The 15,020-nt window shown below is 35.7% G+C and overlaps 1 protein-coding gene across 17 annotated transcripts in view; it reads left to right on the plus strand.

The window, feature by feature from the left end:
- Positions 1-15,020, plus strand: part of CAST (calpastatin) — a 109,624-nt gene that overhangs the window by 10,419 nt on the left and 84,185 nt on the right. For all 17 annotated transcript variants that reach the window (XM_043594179.1, XM_043594098.1, XM_043594119.1 and 14 more), the window contains exon 2: positions 3,235-3,297. In XM_043594179.1, coding sequence (XP_043450114.1) covers positions 3,235-3,297 — 63 coding nt within the window. The remainder of the gene's footprint in view (positions 1-3,234; positions 3,298-15,020) is intronic.

Genomic DNA, 15,020 nt, shown 5'->3' on the forward strand with positions numbered 1-15,020 from the left:
AGTCCATTAAGCATCTGTCTCTTGGTTTTGGCTAGTGTCATGATCTCCCAGTTTCGTGGGTTCAAGCCCCATGTCATGCTTTATGCTGACAGCACGGAGCCTGCTTGGGATTCTTTCTCTCCTTCTCTCTCTTCGCCCCTAAACACTGATGTTGTCTCTGTCTCTTTCAAAATAAATGAATCAACTTAAAAAAAAGAAAAAATATATACTAAAAAGTGGGGTTAAAAAGAAAACAAAGAAACTGGGAAAATATAATCCATAAAGTTCCTTAAAAATATTGCCATTTGATTGTGTTTTTTATGTCAGTATACTTCTGTGTATTGTAAAAAAAAAAAAAAAAAAAAAAAAAAAGGCTTCCTACTGACAGCAAATACTTCTTTTGAAGTCATGAAATACCAGTTCTTATAGAACATAATTTTTGTAAGTTGTCCTTATAACTGAGCATTTGAAAAAGTATTCATAACATATACCACTCCCAAACTATTTGGAGCCTACATAATTTGTGCAATTTTGAGTGTTTAAATGGAAACAAGTGACTGATAGTGTTGATTAATCCAGAAGAATGAAATTTTGAAACACCCCCAGAAAATGACTTTTTAAAACTTTTTCTTATATTTATTTGCATTCCCTTTTTTTTTTGTTTGTTTTTTGTTTTTTTTAAAGTAATTTCTATGCCCAATGAACTCATAACCCTGAGATCAAGAATCACATGCTCTATGGACTGAGCCAGCCAGGGGCCCTTTAAAAAAAATTTAAGGAAAAACATCTATATACCTAAAATTTAGAGACAAAGGGCTATCTGAACATTTACTGTAGGGTAACGTATCATAATATATATTTGCCACATGAGCAGGAAGCAGAGGGGGTCCTTGAGGAGAGCATGGAGACTTCTACCAGACAAAAGCAACTGACTCTTTAAGTTTTTTTGTTTGTAAAGTAGAATACTAATACCTCTTGAAGAGTAAATGACGCATGCAGCACGTTCAGTAAAACACTGGATTTACCAATTCTGGAAGGAGACAAATTGGGTAAATCTGTCATTATAGATCTATCCCTCTTAAATTCTATCTGCAAATGGTGAATGATTCTTCCCTCTAGTCAGGCCTTCAGGAATCTTCTAAAATTTGTCATTTACCATTTAGCATTGATATATATGTGGGCTTTTGGATGTTTTTTCTCCCAAGATTCATGAACTACTCAGTACTGATTGCCCTCAACTGTAGATAGACAAACACTAGACTAGGACATCATGGTGAAACAGGGCTTCATTCACCAAGCTCTTGCAGGCTGGCTGCTTTTCAGTGGATTCCATCCCCTGATCCATGATGGTGCTACATTTTGGGGAGAATTTTCCACACAAGAAAGTGATTTACTCCTAGTTTTTCATACAAAAACTCTTTTCTTTAATGTTTGTTTATTTTTGAGAGAAGAGAGAGAGAGAGAACAAGTGGGGGAAGGACAAAGAGAGAGGGAGACACAGAATCCAAAGCAGGCTCCAGGCTCTAAGCTGTCAGCACAGAGCCCAACACAGGGCTTGAAATCACAGACTGTGAGATAGTGACCTGAACTGATGTTGGGCGCTTAACTGACTGAGCCACCCAGGTGCCCTGTGTACAGAGAATACTTAATGCAAGATTTCTTCCATGTGTCTGATATTTCTTGGGCTTTTTAAAACATTAAAATATATGTTGATATGACTAAAGGAAATATTACCTTATTCTATTTAGCATGGTATAGTGACAAGCAATATATTATAAGTCAGAAAAGCTGCTTTGCAAACTTTTCCCATTTACTGGTTATGGGTCCTTGTGAAAAGCTCACTGAATTCTTCTTATTCTTAGTTTTTCGTATACCAAAAATCACATGAGCTTCTATTTTGTATGAAATAAGAGTGTGTATGAAAGTAGATAATAAAAAATATAGGGGCACCTGGGTGGCTCAGTCGGTTAAGCAGCCGACTTCAGCTCAGGTCATGATCTCGTGGTTCGTGAGTTCGAGCCTCGCGTCGGGCTCTGTGCTGACAGCTCAGAGCTGGAGCCTGTTTCGGATGCTGTGTCTCCCTCTCTCTCTGACCCTCCCCCGTTCATGCTTTGTCTCTTTCTGTCTCAAAAATAAATAAACGTTAAAAAAATTAAAAAAAAATAAAAAATATATAAATTATTAATTATTATACATAATATAATATAAGTTATTAACATTAATATTACTGTTGCTGCCACTCTTCTTCAAATAATTTCATTGACTTACATATTCAGGTTATGATTCTGCTCTAGGGACTGTCATGGGGTTTTATATTTTGGTTTAACTGAAGGTGGTCAGGATTGAACCCAATGGTAAGCTTTTATTTTCTTATATTTAGTGAGGTTCTTTTCCCCCACTTTCTTGCATATCCCACAATGTACAAAAAGTGAAACAATTCTTTGTAACCCTTTTCAGGAACATATGTTTGTTTGTTTGTTTTTTTATTTCTCAAAAAAATTCAATAAATTTTATGGCTTATTTTATCTTATTATCAAAACAAATGAGGCTGTAAGCTACTTGAAAGTTTTATGTAACACATAAAAATATTTATTTTCATTCATTTGTTCTGGTGAGAAAAATGAAATTCATTTCATTCATTTCATTCATTTGTCCTGGTGAGAAAAATAATTCTGTGTCTGGACATAATGAAATTCCAAAGCCATAATAAATAGAAGTTGCAGGTATGGTCTTTACCCTTCAGGGTTTATCTTCCTGCATTTGTGAGTACTCAGACAGAAGAACTCTGGGTAATTCCCAAGAACCATCAGAAGTGATGGTAGATTTGGAAGCTATGGTCGTCCGTCGAGCCCATGCTGAACTGAGGCTTAAGTATGGTTTTAGACTCAACATGGTCCTTAGACATCACATCTCTGTGAGGAACCACATGTCTCCCACACTGGCAATTTGGGCTTTAAAATTAAGTGAGGCATTTTGTAGGAGACGAGATGCCGCCTTAGAATCACCATCAGATCTATGTCTGGTTAATTATAGACTGACTTTCTACATCCCAAATGAATGTCTGTAGCTTCTCTTGATTTTTGAAAGCCACCCATGTCAGTGTGGAATTATCAACATTTTCAGAAGGAAGATTAAAGGGGTCCTTGTTTGTACAGTATACATATTTAGCCCTTCAGGAGTAAAGTCACTATTACATTATCTTGTAACACCTCCTTATTTTAAACATTATCTTTCTTCCTTTTTATGTTTTTATAGCATGCCAGTGAAAAAACCAGTGGATCACCTTCAAAGTCAGGAGAAAAGAAAGGATCAGATGAGGTAATTTCTGCAGTACTGGGCTTTGCTTTTCTCTTGCTTTTAATTGTGAATTCTATCTTGACACAGATAATGAGGTTGCAAAGAGTTCCTAATGGAATTTTGGCAGATTTAATCTGAATTAAGATTTGATTCAAGAATGTAAGTGAAAATCATTACAAATTAATAAGAATTAAGAATTAATAAGAATTCTTTTCCTGGGAAAAGAATCTTTAGAAATTGTTTCTATTTAGAACTAGAACCCAGTTATTGAAGGTATTTTCCCTATAGGAATTGCTGAACCTTAAATGTTTTGTTGGTGAACATGGCAGATTTAGAGGAGGAAACCAAATGCTCTAGTGGAAAAGGAAATCTTTTTTTCATGAGAATACACTATGAAAGAAGAACAGTGATAGCCTAGATTAATCCGTTATTCAGGTTCATAAACAAAAGGAAAAGAGAAAGTCTATTTTATTTGGCTCAATTGTATGGAAACACTAGTAACACCAAATCTTTCCACTTTGAGATGGTTGTTTTTGAGCTTGTGAATTTCTCCTTCCACCAAATGACACACCATTATGTGGCCTTTCAACACTGGTCAACTTCTCCATGGAGAAGGGACCTGTGAATGTGCTGTCCTTCCAAAGGGCACTGGATGTGCCTCCCTTTTGCTACTTTTTACATTTTAGATCTCAACAGATATGCTCATCTTCATTTGATAGGAATTATCACTGTCATTTCCATTTGGTAAAACAGCCAAGTCCTAAATGATACATGGAAAACCAGAAAGCATACAGTGATCATTATATTTTTTCTTTGTTATCAACATGGTTTCAAAAATTTTGCTCCTCTTCTTCCTGCAGTTTTGAAATATTTAATATGTTTCAATATATTCAATATAGGAAGAGATTGTTATGAATAGAAGCTGCTATGGATTCTGCACTAAGGTTCGCTCTACTTTCTACTGTCATTTTCTTACTAATATCCTTGAAAATATAATTTAGATTATTAATGAGCAGATTTGTAATGAAGTTTGCCATGGAGGGCAACTGTTTCTTTAAAATTAAAAAATAAGAGTAAACATTTATTTATATTTTATCCTGTTTCTTTGTTAAATTATTAAAAAATAAATTCCCATATGAAAAATCACATTTTCTCCCTTTACTAGCATGAAAATTACTACAGAGTGTCATTAAGTTCCCTTATCTACCCTACCTTTTAAGTATCTTCCCAGGTAAGATATCTATTAAATGACTTCCTATCTGAAAACAGTAGTGCATCTTTATTCTCCATACTAGGAAATAATGATTTTGGATGTTATTCTCTATTAATATTAATTAAGAGTAACCTATGTACTTGAAAAGGGAAATCTTTTCTAATGTGGTCAAGTGAATAATAGACTAGGTCTTATAGGAGTATTCTCACTAAATATGTTATTACTTGAGAGCTTAAATATTACATCTTGAATGTACAGGCATTGTTGGTTTAGACAACATCTGATAGCACAGTATTAGGGTTGTTTTATATGTAACACCCTGACTATAAAGTACCTTATTCCCATATTTATAAGGGGCTTGAGAAAACTAATAAGGAGCCCTCTTAAAATGTAGCCAGGGGACAATTTGTGATTTCTGTGTTAGTAGAGGCAGACTATACTTTAAATTCGAAACCAAAAGGCTGAACTTCTATCTCAAGAAAAGGAAGAAGGGATTTTTCTTCTCTTTATCAGCAATTCAAGGAATTCTGACATTGTTCCAAAACACTTCTGAGAAATTCAGGTTTATAGTTCTTCTTGTGCTGAGCCTGGACATACTGATCTGTTGTGTTCTGTCCCCGCCAGCAGAACTGAAGAGAGGACGGAGGCTTTTCCTTGCTCCTTTGGCATAAATCACTGTAGTAATTCATATGGTCTGAGACTGAAGATTGTTATCCCACCAAATTCAGTCCATATCTGTTTGATAGGGTAGACAGACCTGTGAGTTGGGATGACTTGGTAGTCAAGATATATTTCCAATAGGATATGTCTCCAGGGAATCTCTAATTCTTTATGTTACATACAGATAAGTCATTGGTGAGATATTGTGGGCCTGGAGACAATTCAAGGAAACTATCTAGTATCAGGCATTATTTTAGCCTTTGTATTCACAGTTATAACACCATGTGCAATTTGGATATGTTATCTATCCTGCCTACCATCCATGATTGGTTACCATTCTCTTTCCTTCTCAAAATTACCAGAGAAAGATTTCCTCAAACTAATCCTTTATCCCAAATATTTTCTTACCACTGCTCTTTTGAACAAGAAGTGAAATCCAGAAGCTTAGTTCGGGTTTTGGTAATCCATTTTCAGACTAGTATATACTTCCAAAGGTTAAACAACATGTCCCTAAGCATATGCAAACATGTAGGCTAGGCTTCTACAGACAAACCCAGACCTTTGAAACAAAGTCAGTTTGAAAGTGTGCTTTCTATGCTTAGGGATACTTCTCTGCATTTGTTTTCTTTCTCCCTTTATTACTTTGCTGCATTTTATTTGGAGGTGCAAGAAAAAGGGTACATAGGAGGACTTTGGGAAGATATAACCAGGAGCAAAATGATTAGGGTTAGGTAAGAACCACTATTATATTGTCATATGTAAAAATACCTAGGGATGAATGCTCTGTGTGAATTTTAGAGCTCTTTCTCTCCTGCAATCATAAATGGTTTTTACTTGGTTGGAATTTGGCCCCTACATAGCCACGAAGTTATCCTAAGAAGTTGGCAGCAATTTTAACAGAATCTTACAACCAAAATATCATTTGTCGTGTTGCGTTTCCAATACAGATGCTTGAGGCTGGACTAGAGTAAGTGTCTAGAACATATTCACTTACTTCTTTTTTTTTTTTTTTTTTAATTTTTTTTTTTCAACGTTTATTTATTTTTGGGACAGAGAGAGACAGAGCATGAACGGGGGAAGGGCAGAGAGAGAGGGAGACACAGAATCGGAAACAGGCTCCAGGCTCTGAGCCATCAGCCCAGAGCCCGACACGGGGCTTGAACTCACGGACCGCAAGATCGTGACCTGGCTGAAGTCGGACGCTTAACCGACTGTGCCACCCAGGCGCCCCATTTCACTTACTTCTTTATACCAGTCATTATGAATTGGCTAAGACCTCCTCAGATGTAAAGGAGTTACAAAACTAAAAGTTGCATGGATTAATTAACCAAAGGTAAAAGGACTAGAGCAGGAAAAGGAAAAATGGGAAAACTTAACATCAGCCCCTTTAAAAACACTGGAACAAAGAAGCCTTTCCAAACCTGCAGTCAAATCTATGTATAGTATTTGACTAACATATCTGGCCACACTGGGGGAGTATGATCATTTGCACAACATATGTCAGTGAAGGCCTGAGGAATGGAATTTAAAGCATAAGATGGGCACAGTCTTTTAGAGCCAATTATAAGAACCCAAATTTAATAATAGATATATTTTTGTGGGTACAAAGGGAGCTATAAACAGGATAGAAATCGTGCCTTAGAGGAAAAGATATGTGGGATTCTTTTCTCAGTATTTACCTTTCCTCCTTCTAAAATGCATAAAGTATTAAATGACTCCCAGCATTTTTTACACTTTTCCTCTTAATGAAATTAGTCTTTTTTTTAATCACAAAGACAATGTGTACTTGTGAAAAACAGTGTTACGTAGTCTACCACTTATTTATAACTATTGGTATAAAATTTTCTGTGTATTCTTAAATTACTGTGATAATGTTGCATGTTCATACTTAATATATGATTTGCTGATTTTAGCAACTTTTTAATACAGCTAAAACATAATCATTGAAGAAAATTGAGAAAGTACTGAAGAGGATTTTTTTTAAGTTTATTTATTCCAAGAGAAAGAGCACATGAGCAGGGGAGGAACAGAGAGAGAGGGAGGGAGAGAGAGAACCCCAAACAGCCTCCCCGCTTTGAGCATGGACCCCAATGTGGAGCTTAAACTCACAAATCATGAGGTTATGACCTGAGCCGAGATCTAGAGCAGACACTTAACTGACTAATCCACCCAGATGCTCCAAGAAAATGGTGAAGACTTTAAAGAAAAAATACCATCATCTACCATTCTAGCACCTACAGACATGGCCACTACTTCCATCTTGGCGTATATCCCTACATGATTTTTCTCTGTGTATATATTATGTTTAAGCAGAGATAACAACAAAAATCATTAGTAGGGCCTAGAAAAGGATAAATAATGTGCTTTGTGAGAGATCAATTTTTTCTAGTTAAAAAGAGTCATCATCATGTAGGTTTTAAGAAAATCATTATTCAGGTATCTTGGCATTTTATTAGGGCATTTAATCTAGTCTTTATGTAGTGCTATGTTTTTGAGGGAGAAACACCTTTAAAAACTCTTCGGGGACAGTGTTCTCACAAGCAAGTGATTTAGCTGTTGTTAGCAAATTCTGGAAGAGTAGTACAGCATATATTGTTTTAAGGGATTATCGGTCATGACAAAAAAGTCCATGATAATTGTGGGGAGTTGACTGTGGCTGCACAAGCTCACGTCCCAGTGCCAAGAAAGAGGCAAAGTCAAAGTGCCCGAGCTCAATCCTACCTGGCTCAGTGGGAGAGCCATACTCCAGTAGCTAGCCCAGAATCCAACTGCGTGGCTGATTTGGCAGGTTAAAAACTCTCTAAGGGAAGCTCCAGAAATTCTTTTGGACTGCAGTTTCCTCATTTTCGTTTTTAGTTCTAAATTTCAACTCATGTCTTCATTGACTGGAATATTTTTAAACATAATTTTTTCAGGGAGGGAGCACGAATGGTGATTTTCTGAACATGCTTTTGTGCTGGCTTCACACAAGAAATAAATACAAAATTGTACAACATCCTTGGTGAGCAATTCTGTTCCCTCAAAATTCTATACATGTTGCTCCAAGATTGTCTGGCTTTCTGTGCTGTAGAGATGTGTGGGGAAGCCTAATTTTAATTTATTTTTAGAAATTCTGTTTTTCCTGTCTTAGTGCATATACAATTTTGTTGTTGTCCTTACAATTTAAAAAAAATTGCCAGGAGGTACGTATTTATCTGTTTCTCTTTATTAATTGTTTTCCTGAGAATGTCTTATTGAATTATTGCTTTTATTTTGGTTTAGCCCTCATGGCAATAAAAATCATTATCTTATTGATTTCTAACTATGGGATGGGACAGGATGCAAAATCTTTTGTCTATTATATATTGCAGAGCCTTTCCCATTAAAAAAAGAAGAAAGTTTGGTAGTTAATTAAGCTTAGTAGCTGTTTTGTTTAAAAAACAACACCATACTACATGTAGCACCCAGAACATATGCCAATAGCTATAAAGTAGAGACCTTAGGCATCATCATTCAATGAATTGTTTTATCAGAAGCTAAGGATACACTTTTAATAAATAATATGAAAATAATGTGCTTTTAAATCAAGCATCTGTGATATACAAATTGTTATGTCATTGGATAGGGAAAGGCTAGTAAAAAACAGTAAGTACTTTGCCTTTATAAGTGAGCACATAAATGTATCAACATTGTATCATATAGTGATAGTATGCCTTTCATTATTGTGCTTTGAATTTATGAGCCTAATTATCGAAGACCTTAGATCTCACCAAAATTGTCTCTGAAAAGTTGTACCTTATGGCATATGGAATTGCAATCAAATGTTAACAAAATATCAAAGGAATTGAATGGAAGGTAAATTTACTGGCTTCAGAGTAAATCATAAGTCCTGGAAACCTGATGGACAATTGATTAAATATTATTCCTGAAATATACTCTTTTAAATTATATATTTGTTTTCATTCTTCTCTTTAGATTTTATTAGCTTCTCAAAGATAATGGCATGACTGATTGAAAAGGGACAATAACCTGAAATCATGCTCATAGCAAAATAACCAGTTTCATCTGAGGGCTGCAAATGTATGATTCTTGTCATAAAGTCAGCAACATTTTATCATACAAAAATGTGCATCATAGCTTATTTTTATTTAAAATTTTATATATTATATTTTATAATGTATATATTATATATAATAATATATATTATATGTTATATTTTATATATATTATTTTATATTTTATTTTATATTTATTTTATTATTTTAAAAACAGTTCATTTGTGAAAGCAAAACCTAAAGGAAAGTTGATGCCATCAAATCTTTTATGTTTCAGTCAGCATTATTACAGAATGCTAAGTAAATGTATAGAGCAGTGTGTTAGTATCATAAAAAATTTTTAAAGACTCTATTCCTAATTTTTGTTTTGTTTTTACCAATTACTTCAGGTGACTCTTATGTCACTGGTCTTCTGAGTACATTTTGAGTTACACTGAAATAATTCTTTTTTTTTAATTATTATTATTATTATTTATTTTATTTTATTTTTTTTTAAGAGAGAGATAGAGTATAAGCAGGGGAGGGGCAGAGGGAGAAAGAGAGAGAGAGGATCCCAAGCAGGCTCCGCGCCTAGTGTGGAGCCCACCACAGGGCTCAGTCTCACTCCTGTGAGATCATAATCTGAGCCAAAATCAAGAGTTAGGAGCTTAACCAACTGAGCCACCCAGGTGCCCCAAGATAATTCTTACAGAGTGCATAGCACAGTGCTTGGCACACATCAGCATTTGTTTCTTGTTTTTTGTTCTCTTTCTCTCTTTCTTCTTTCCTTCCTTCCTTCCTTCCTTCCTTCCTTCCTTCCTTCCTTCCTTCCTTCTTTCCTCCCTCCCTCTCTTTCTTTCTTTCTTTCTTTCTTTCTTTGTAGATAATCTTTCCACCCTGGCCCTTGTACCTACTGTTCTCTGTCATGTTCTGGCGATAGCGTGACTGAAGCACATTAAGAGTGCTGAAGTTTCTAAGAGTCATTGAATCACATGGGTGCCTTTGGTTGGAGCAAGTACTAACTGTGTTTTTCTCTAATTTTCGTAGGACCTTGTCTAGGGAGCTATTCCTTCTTTCTTTTCCTCTTTGTTTAATGATTCCTTTAGATTGCATATTAGTTCAGTCTTCTTCATCATAAACTGTTTCAAAATATATCCTTTGAAATTGCTCAAGCTCCCATTTTATCTTCCTTTCTAACCCTCAGTGCCAAAATTCTTGTTTGAAATCATTGAAGAAAAGAGTGTCCAGAGAAAGAGGAGAAACCAAAAGCAGATGTTGATAAATGCCTGTGTGTGTGTGTGGGGGGGGGGGGGGGGTAGGAAGGAGAAATCAGTGAACAGGTCAAAGAAAAAGCAATTAATAGGTAGGGGGACCTGGGTGTTGCAGTGTCATTAATGGGAAGACTGGAAAAAGGGTCTAGGCTGGTAATTGCAGAATTATGGGGGCTGTGGAAAGACCCTGGATTGGAGATGGGGATATTGTTGGTGCTCTTTGGAGCTGTCTCTTTTATGCTTGGGAGGGTGCTGAGTAAGTGGAGATTCTGCACTGATGACTCTTCAATGTACATGGATTTATGTAATGAACATCAGTAAAGCAAAAAAAGTTGAAATCAGTGTTCACTTATACAAAAAAGAGTTAAGTGTGGCCTAGATGCATCACATGTTACAGATTTCTTGGATTGTTTGCCAGTTGTTTATAGGTAAATAGATTCACTTGTTAATTGAGTAGTATCAAGTAAGAAAGACAATATTTGGAAAGAACTCAGGAGTGAATTCTAAACATATGTTTATCTTAATCATTAGGACATCAGGCTTTTTGGTTGGTTATTTACATTAAGGTTAGCATCCCTGGATTTTTTTCTTTTGTAAATCAAGTCAGTCCATTCCTACATAGTCTAATTGGAGCTCAAGAGCAGAATTTTTAGACTTAAGTACATTCCAGAGATATAGCACTCTGAAATCTGCAGATGCAACTTTGAAGAAAAACACTTCTTTTATAGGAAATTGATCAAGTACTTTTATATTCACATTCGAATTTTGGTTTCACTTAGTACTTGGGTTAACCATTGCTTCATTGAATGTAATTTTGTGACTGGCTTTTTTTGTGCTTTCTTAAAAGATGGGTAGACTCTGGAAAATCTGAAACCAAGCATCTATTCCACTGAATAATGAAAGCTAAATAGGAAGCTGAATGACTAATGGATTTTAAAATAGTGCATTTAGAAGATAATGAAGGTTCTTAGGACCAGCTATAGGGACAAGAGTTTGCAGAGATACATGTTAGGTGTGGTGGTATCGGCCTGAATGCTAAAAACATAGTTCAGGGGACACCCAGTGGTTAAAAGGAGGAAATTCTTTGCTATGGTAATGTTCAAAAAGTGATGGAATAAAATATTTCTAGCTTTAGCAATGATGATACATTGTTGATTTTGTCTATTTTTTTTTTCAAAGCTTATTTATTTTTGGGACAGAGAGAGACAGAGCATGAACGGGGGAGGGGCAGAGAGAGAGGGAGACACAGAATCGGAAACAGGCTCCAGGCTCTGAGCCATCAGCCCAGAGCCTGACGCGGGGCTCGAACTCGCGGACCGCGAGATCGTGACCTGGCTGAAGTCGGACGCTTAACCGACTGCGCCACCCAGGCGCCCCTATTTTGTCTTTCTAAATTAGCATATGTTAGGGGTGTCTGTGTGTGTATTTTAAGAAGGAGGCTTGATTTTGACCTCTTATATAAATTTTCTTCAAATATTTGAAAACTTCAAAATTATGAAATTGTAAATCTATATGATTAAACTCTTCCTTTAACAAAAACATAAATGGTGTTTTAAAATGGAAAATAACTGAGAGCCTTGAATAAGAAAAACAATTCATCCTTTTTTATCTAGAAATTCCCAGTCTGAGAATTTGTTTCAAGTGCATAATCAGAGGTGTACATGATGGCACAAGGATCTTCATCACTGTATTTATAATAATGACAAACTGGGAGAGAAACAAACATACAGCAGTAATGAATTGGTGAAGTTACCACACAGATGTAGTAACTGAGGTATCTTGAACACCATGCTTCAAAGAACATTTAGTGAAGAAAAGTGTTTATATTAGGTTAAAAAAAAAAGATGAAGGAATTACAATTTCACTTATATACTGTATTTATAACATTGTGAATATTTTTTTATTTACACAAGATTAGAAAAATAACTGAAAGTAGCTGTCTCGATTGACAGGAATTTGAGTAATTTACATTTCTTTTTTCTACTTTTTATTCTAAATGTATTTTTTTAATCAGAAGGAAAAGAATAAAGATCATCAGGTTATAAAAAAATAATGAAAGTGTTTTTAACAGTGATCGGAACTAAATCTGTGCATATGTCTGCTTACACATTAAAGAGAGAAGTATTTTAGATGTGAGCCTTTTTTCTTTAGAACCCCTTAGAGATCCAGCAGCTGCTACTCCTCTGTGTGTGTGTGTGTGTGTGTGTGTGTGTGTGTGTTTATGTACAGGGACAAGCAAATGTGCATGTTTGACTAGAAATGTGTCTCTTACATATGGACAGAGAATTAGGTAGCTTAGAGGGCAAGGATTCATAATTATTTTCAGTTCATAGTCCCTATGGAATCTGATGAAAACTGATCTTTTCCTCTGAAAAGTACATACATATGTGTGTACAAAACATACTCCCAAAATGTGACATACAATTTAAGGACATTTAGAGGTACACGCCATCCCCAGCCCTGAAGGGGCAATTTTGTTGAGTAGATATATTTAGGAGGTACCATCCAATAATAATTCCCAGTTAGCTTGTTGTCTGTAATTCCACCATTAGCAACTTACTTAACCTTTGAGTTAAACATTGCTTTCTCCTGGATCCTCTTTTAAATTCTGAGTATTCCTAGGAGAGATAATATATCAATTATTAACACCTTAGTGAGAAGTATTTTGACAAGAGAAGATTGGTAAGGGTAGTTGAGAACTAGAGAGCATTTGATAATAATAGCTAACACAAATATAGGCATTGTACACACCCACATACATGCACCCCTCTTATAATAATCTCATTCTCCTGGTGAGGAAATTGAGGGAAAGCTTGATTAAATAACTTGTCCAAGGTTATACAGGTATTTGGTAGTGAAGTCCAGAATTGACTCAGTTTACAGAGTCAGGGCTTTTAACTACTATCTTGATAATATTCATAAAATTACCTATTTTAAGAATTCTGTCTATTTGGGGAAACTGGATGGCTCAGTCATTTAAGCACCCAACTTTGGCTCAGGTCATGATCTCACCGTTTGTGAGCTGGAGCCCCACATCGGGCTCTGAGCTGACAGCTCGGAGCCTGGAGCCTGCTTCAGATTCTGTGTCTCCCTTTCTCTCTGTCCCTCCCCCGTACACGCTCTGTCTCTCAAAACTTAATAAAAAGTTTTTAAAAAATAAAAAGAAGAAGAATTCTATCTAAGGCTAACACCATAGACTTTCTTACTACTGTTGTCAATTTTTATAAATCTTTCCTTCTTTCCTCCTTGTGTTGTACCCTCTTTTCATTCAAGAAGTTTATAAAGTAAGATTAAATCATTCCACAGGAATAAAAGGCACAGCATAGGGAATATAGCCAATGATATTGTAATAGCGTGTATGACAGATGGTAGTTGCACTTGTGATGAGCACAACATAACACTTGGAGTTGTTGAATCACTATGTTGCACACGTGAAACTAATGTAACGTTGTGTGTCAACTATACTTTACTAAAAAAATGAATTAAAAAAGGAAGATTAAATCATTCCTATTTCCTTGAACCTGAAATGAAGAAAGTGCATTCTCTCTCCATGGGGTCAGAAATGCAACATGGAGGAAAGCTGGGTCACAGCAGACAGAGTCAGGAAAAGGCTAGCATTGGGGCTGCTTAGCAAGACAGCCACCCACGACTAGAAAGACTTGAGTTGGCGTGGTGATGATGAGTAGGTACTGAGTGGTTAGAAAATAAACACACTCAATGAAGTGCAGCTACCATAGTCTGTGTTATTAAGACCATTGTGCATGAGGCATTTCCCTCAGTAAGTGAATTTCTATGCAATGAGTTAATGGTAAGATTTATTCATTATGACTTATTTATCACTGTTTCCCAGGGGCTAATATATCCTATGTATTACATTGCATTTGTGGTAGCATACATTTATACTTCTTTTGGTAATAAAGGCAACTTGTATTTATTTGTAGACTATTTACAACCATGGTATAAAGGATCATTTGTAGATAAGAGTCAAGCTTTATAATTGGTACTGTTGGGGGATAGGCCTACCCTTTTGAAAGACAATTATTTTCTAGATACTACTTTCTGGTAAAGCATGTGTTTTTGGGGCGCCTGGGTGGCTCAGTCAGTTGAGCATCCGACTTCGGCTCAGGTCATGATCTCACGGTCTATGAGTTCGAACCCCACGTCCAGCTCTGTGCTGACAGCTCAGAGCCTGGAGCCTGCCTTGGACTCTGTGTCCCCCCTCTCTCTCTGCCCCTCCCCCACTCATGCTCTGCCTCTCTGTCTCAGAAATAAACGTTAAAAAAAAAGCATGTGTTTTCATGTGGAAACACAATATTTCTTGTCATTTTATAGAGTAACTATTAAGTAATGGAACTGATTTGTTAACAAATATGTCAAAACATATATTTTAATGAGAGTTTTTATCCTGAAAACTACTACATTTCATAAAGTCTTAAGAAACCATTGACCTAAAAATGCACTGATTGAAAAATGCTAAGAAAAGAAAAACTATAAATTAATCTCTGACCATAGATTTTCTGTACTTATTTTTTTATTGAAGTATAATTAATGTACAGTGTTTTATGTTTCAGGTGTACAATATGATTC

The sequence above is a fragment of the Prionailurus bengalensis genome, chromosome A1 (assembly GCF_016509475.1).
Source record: "Prionailurus bengalensis isolate Pbe53 chromosome A1, Fcat_Pben_1.1_paternal_pri, whole genome shotgun sequence".
Lineage (NCBI taxonomy): Eukaryota > Metazoa > Chordata > Mammalia > Carnivora > Felidae > Prionailurus > Prionailurus bengalensis.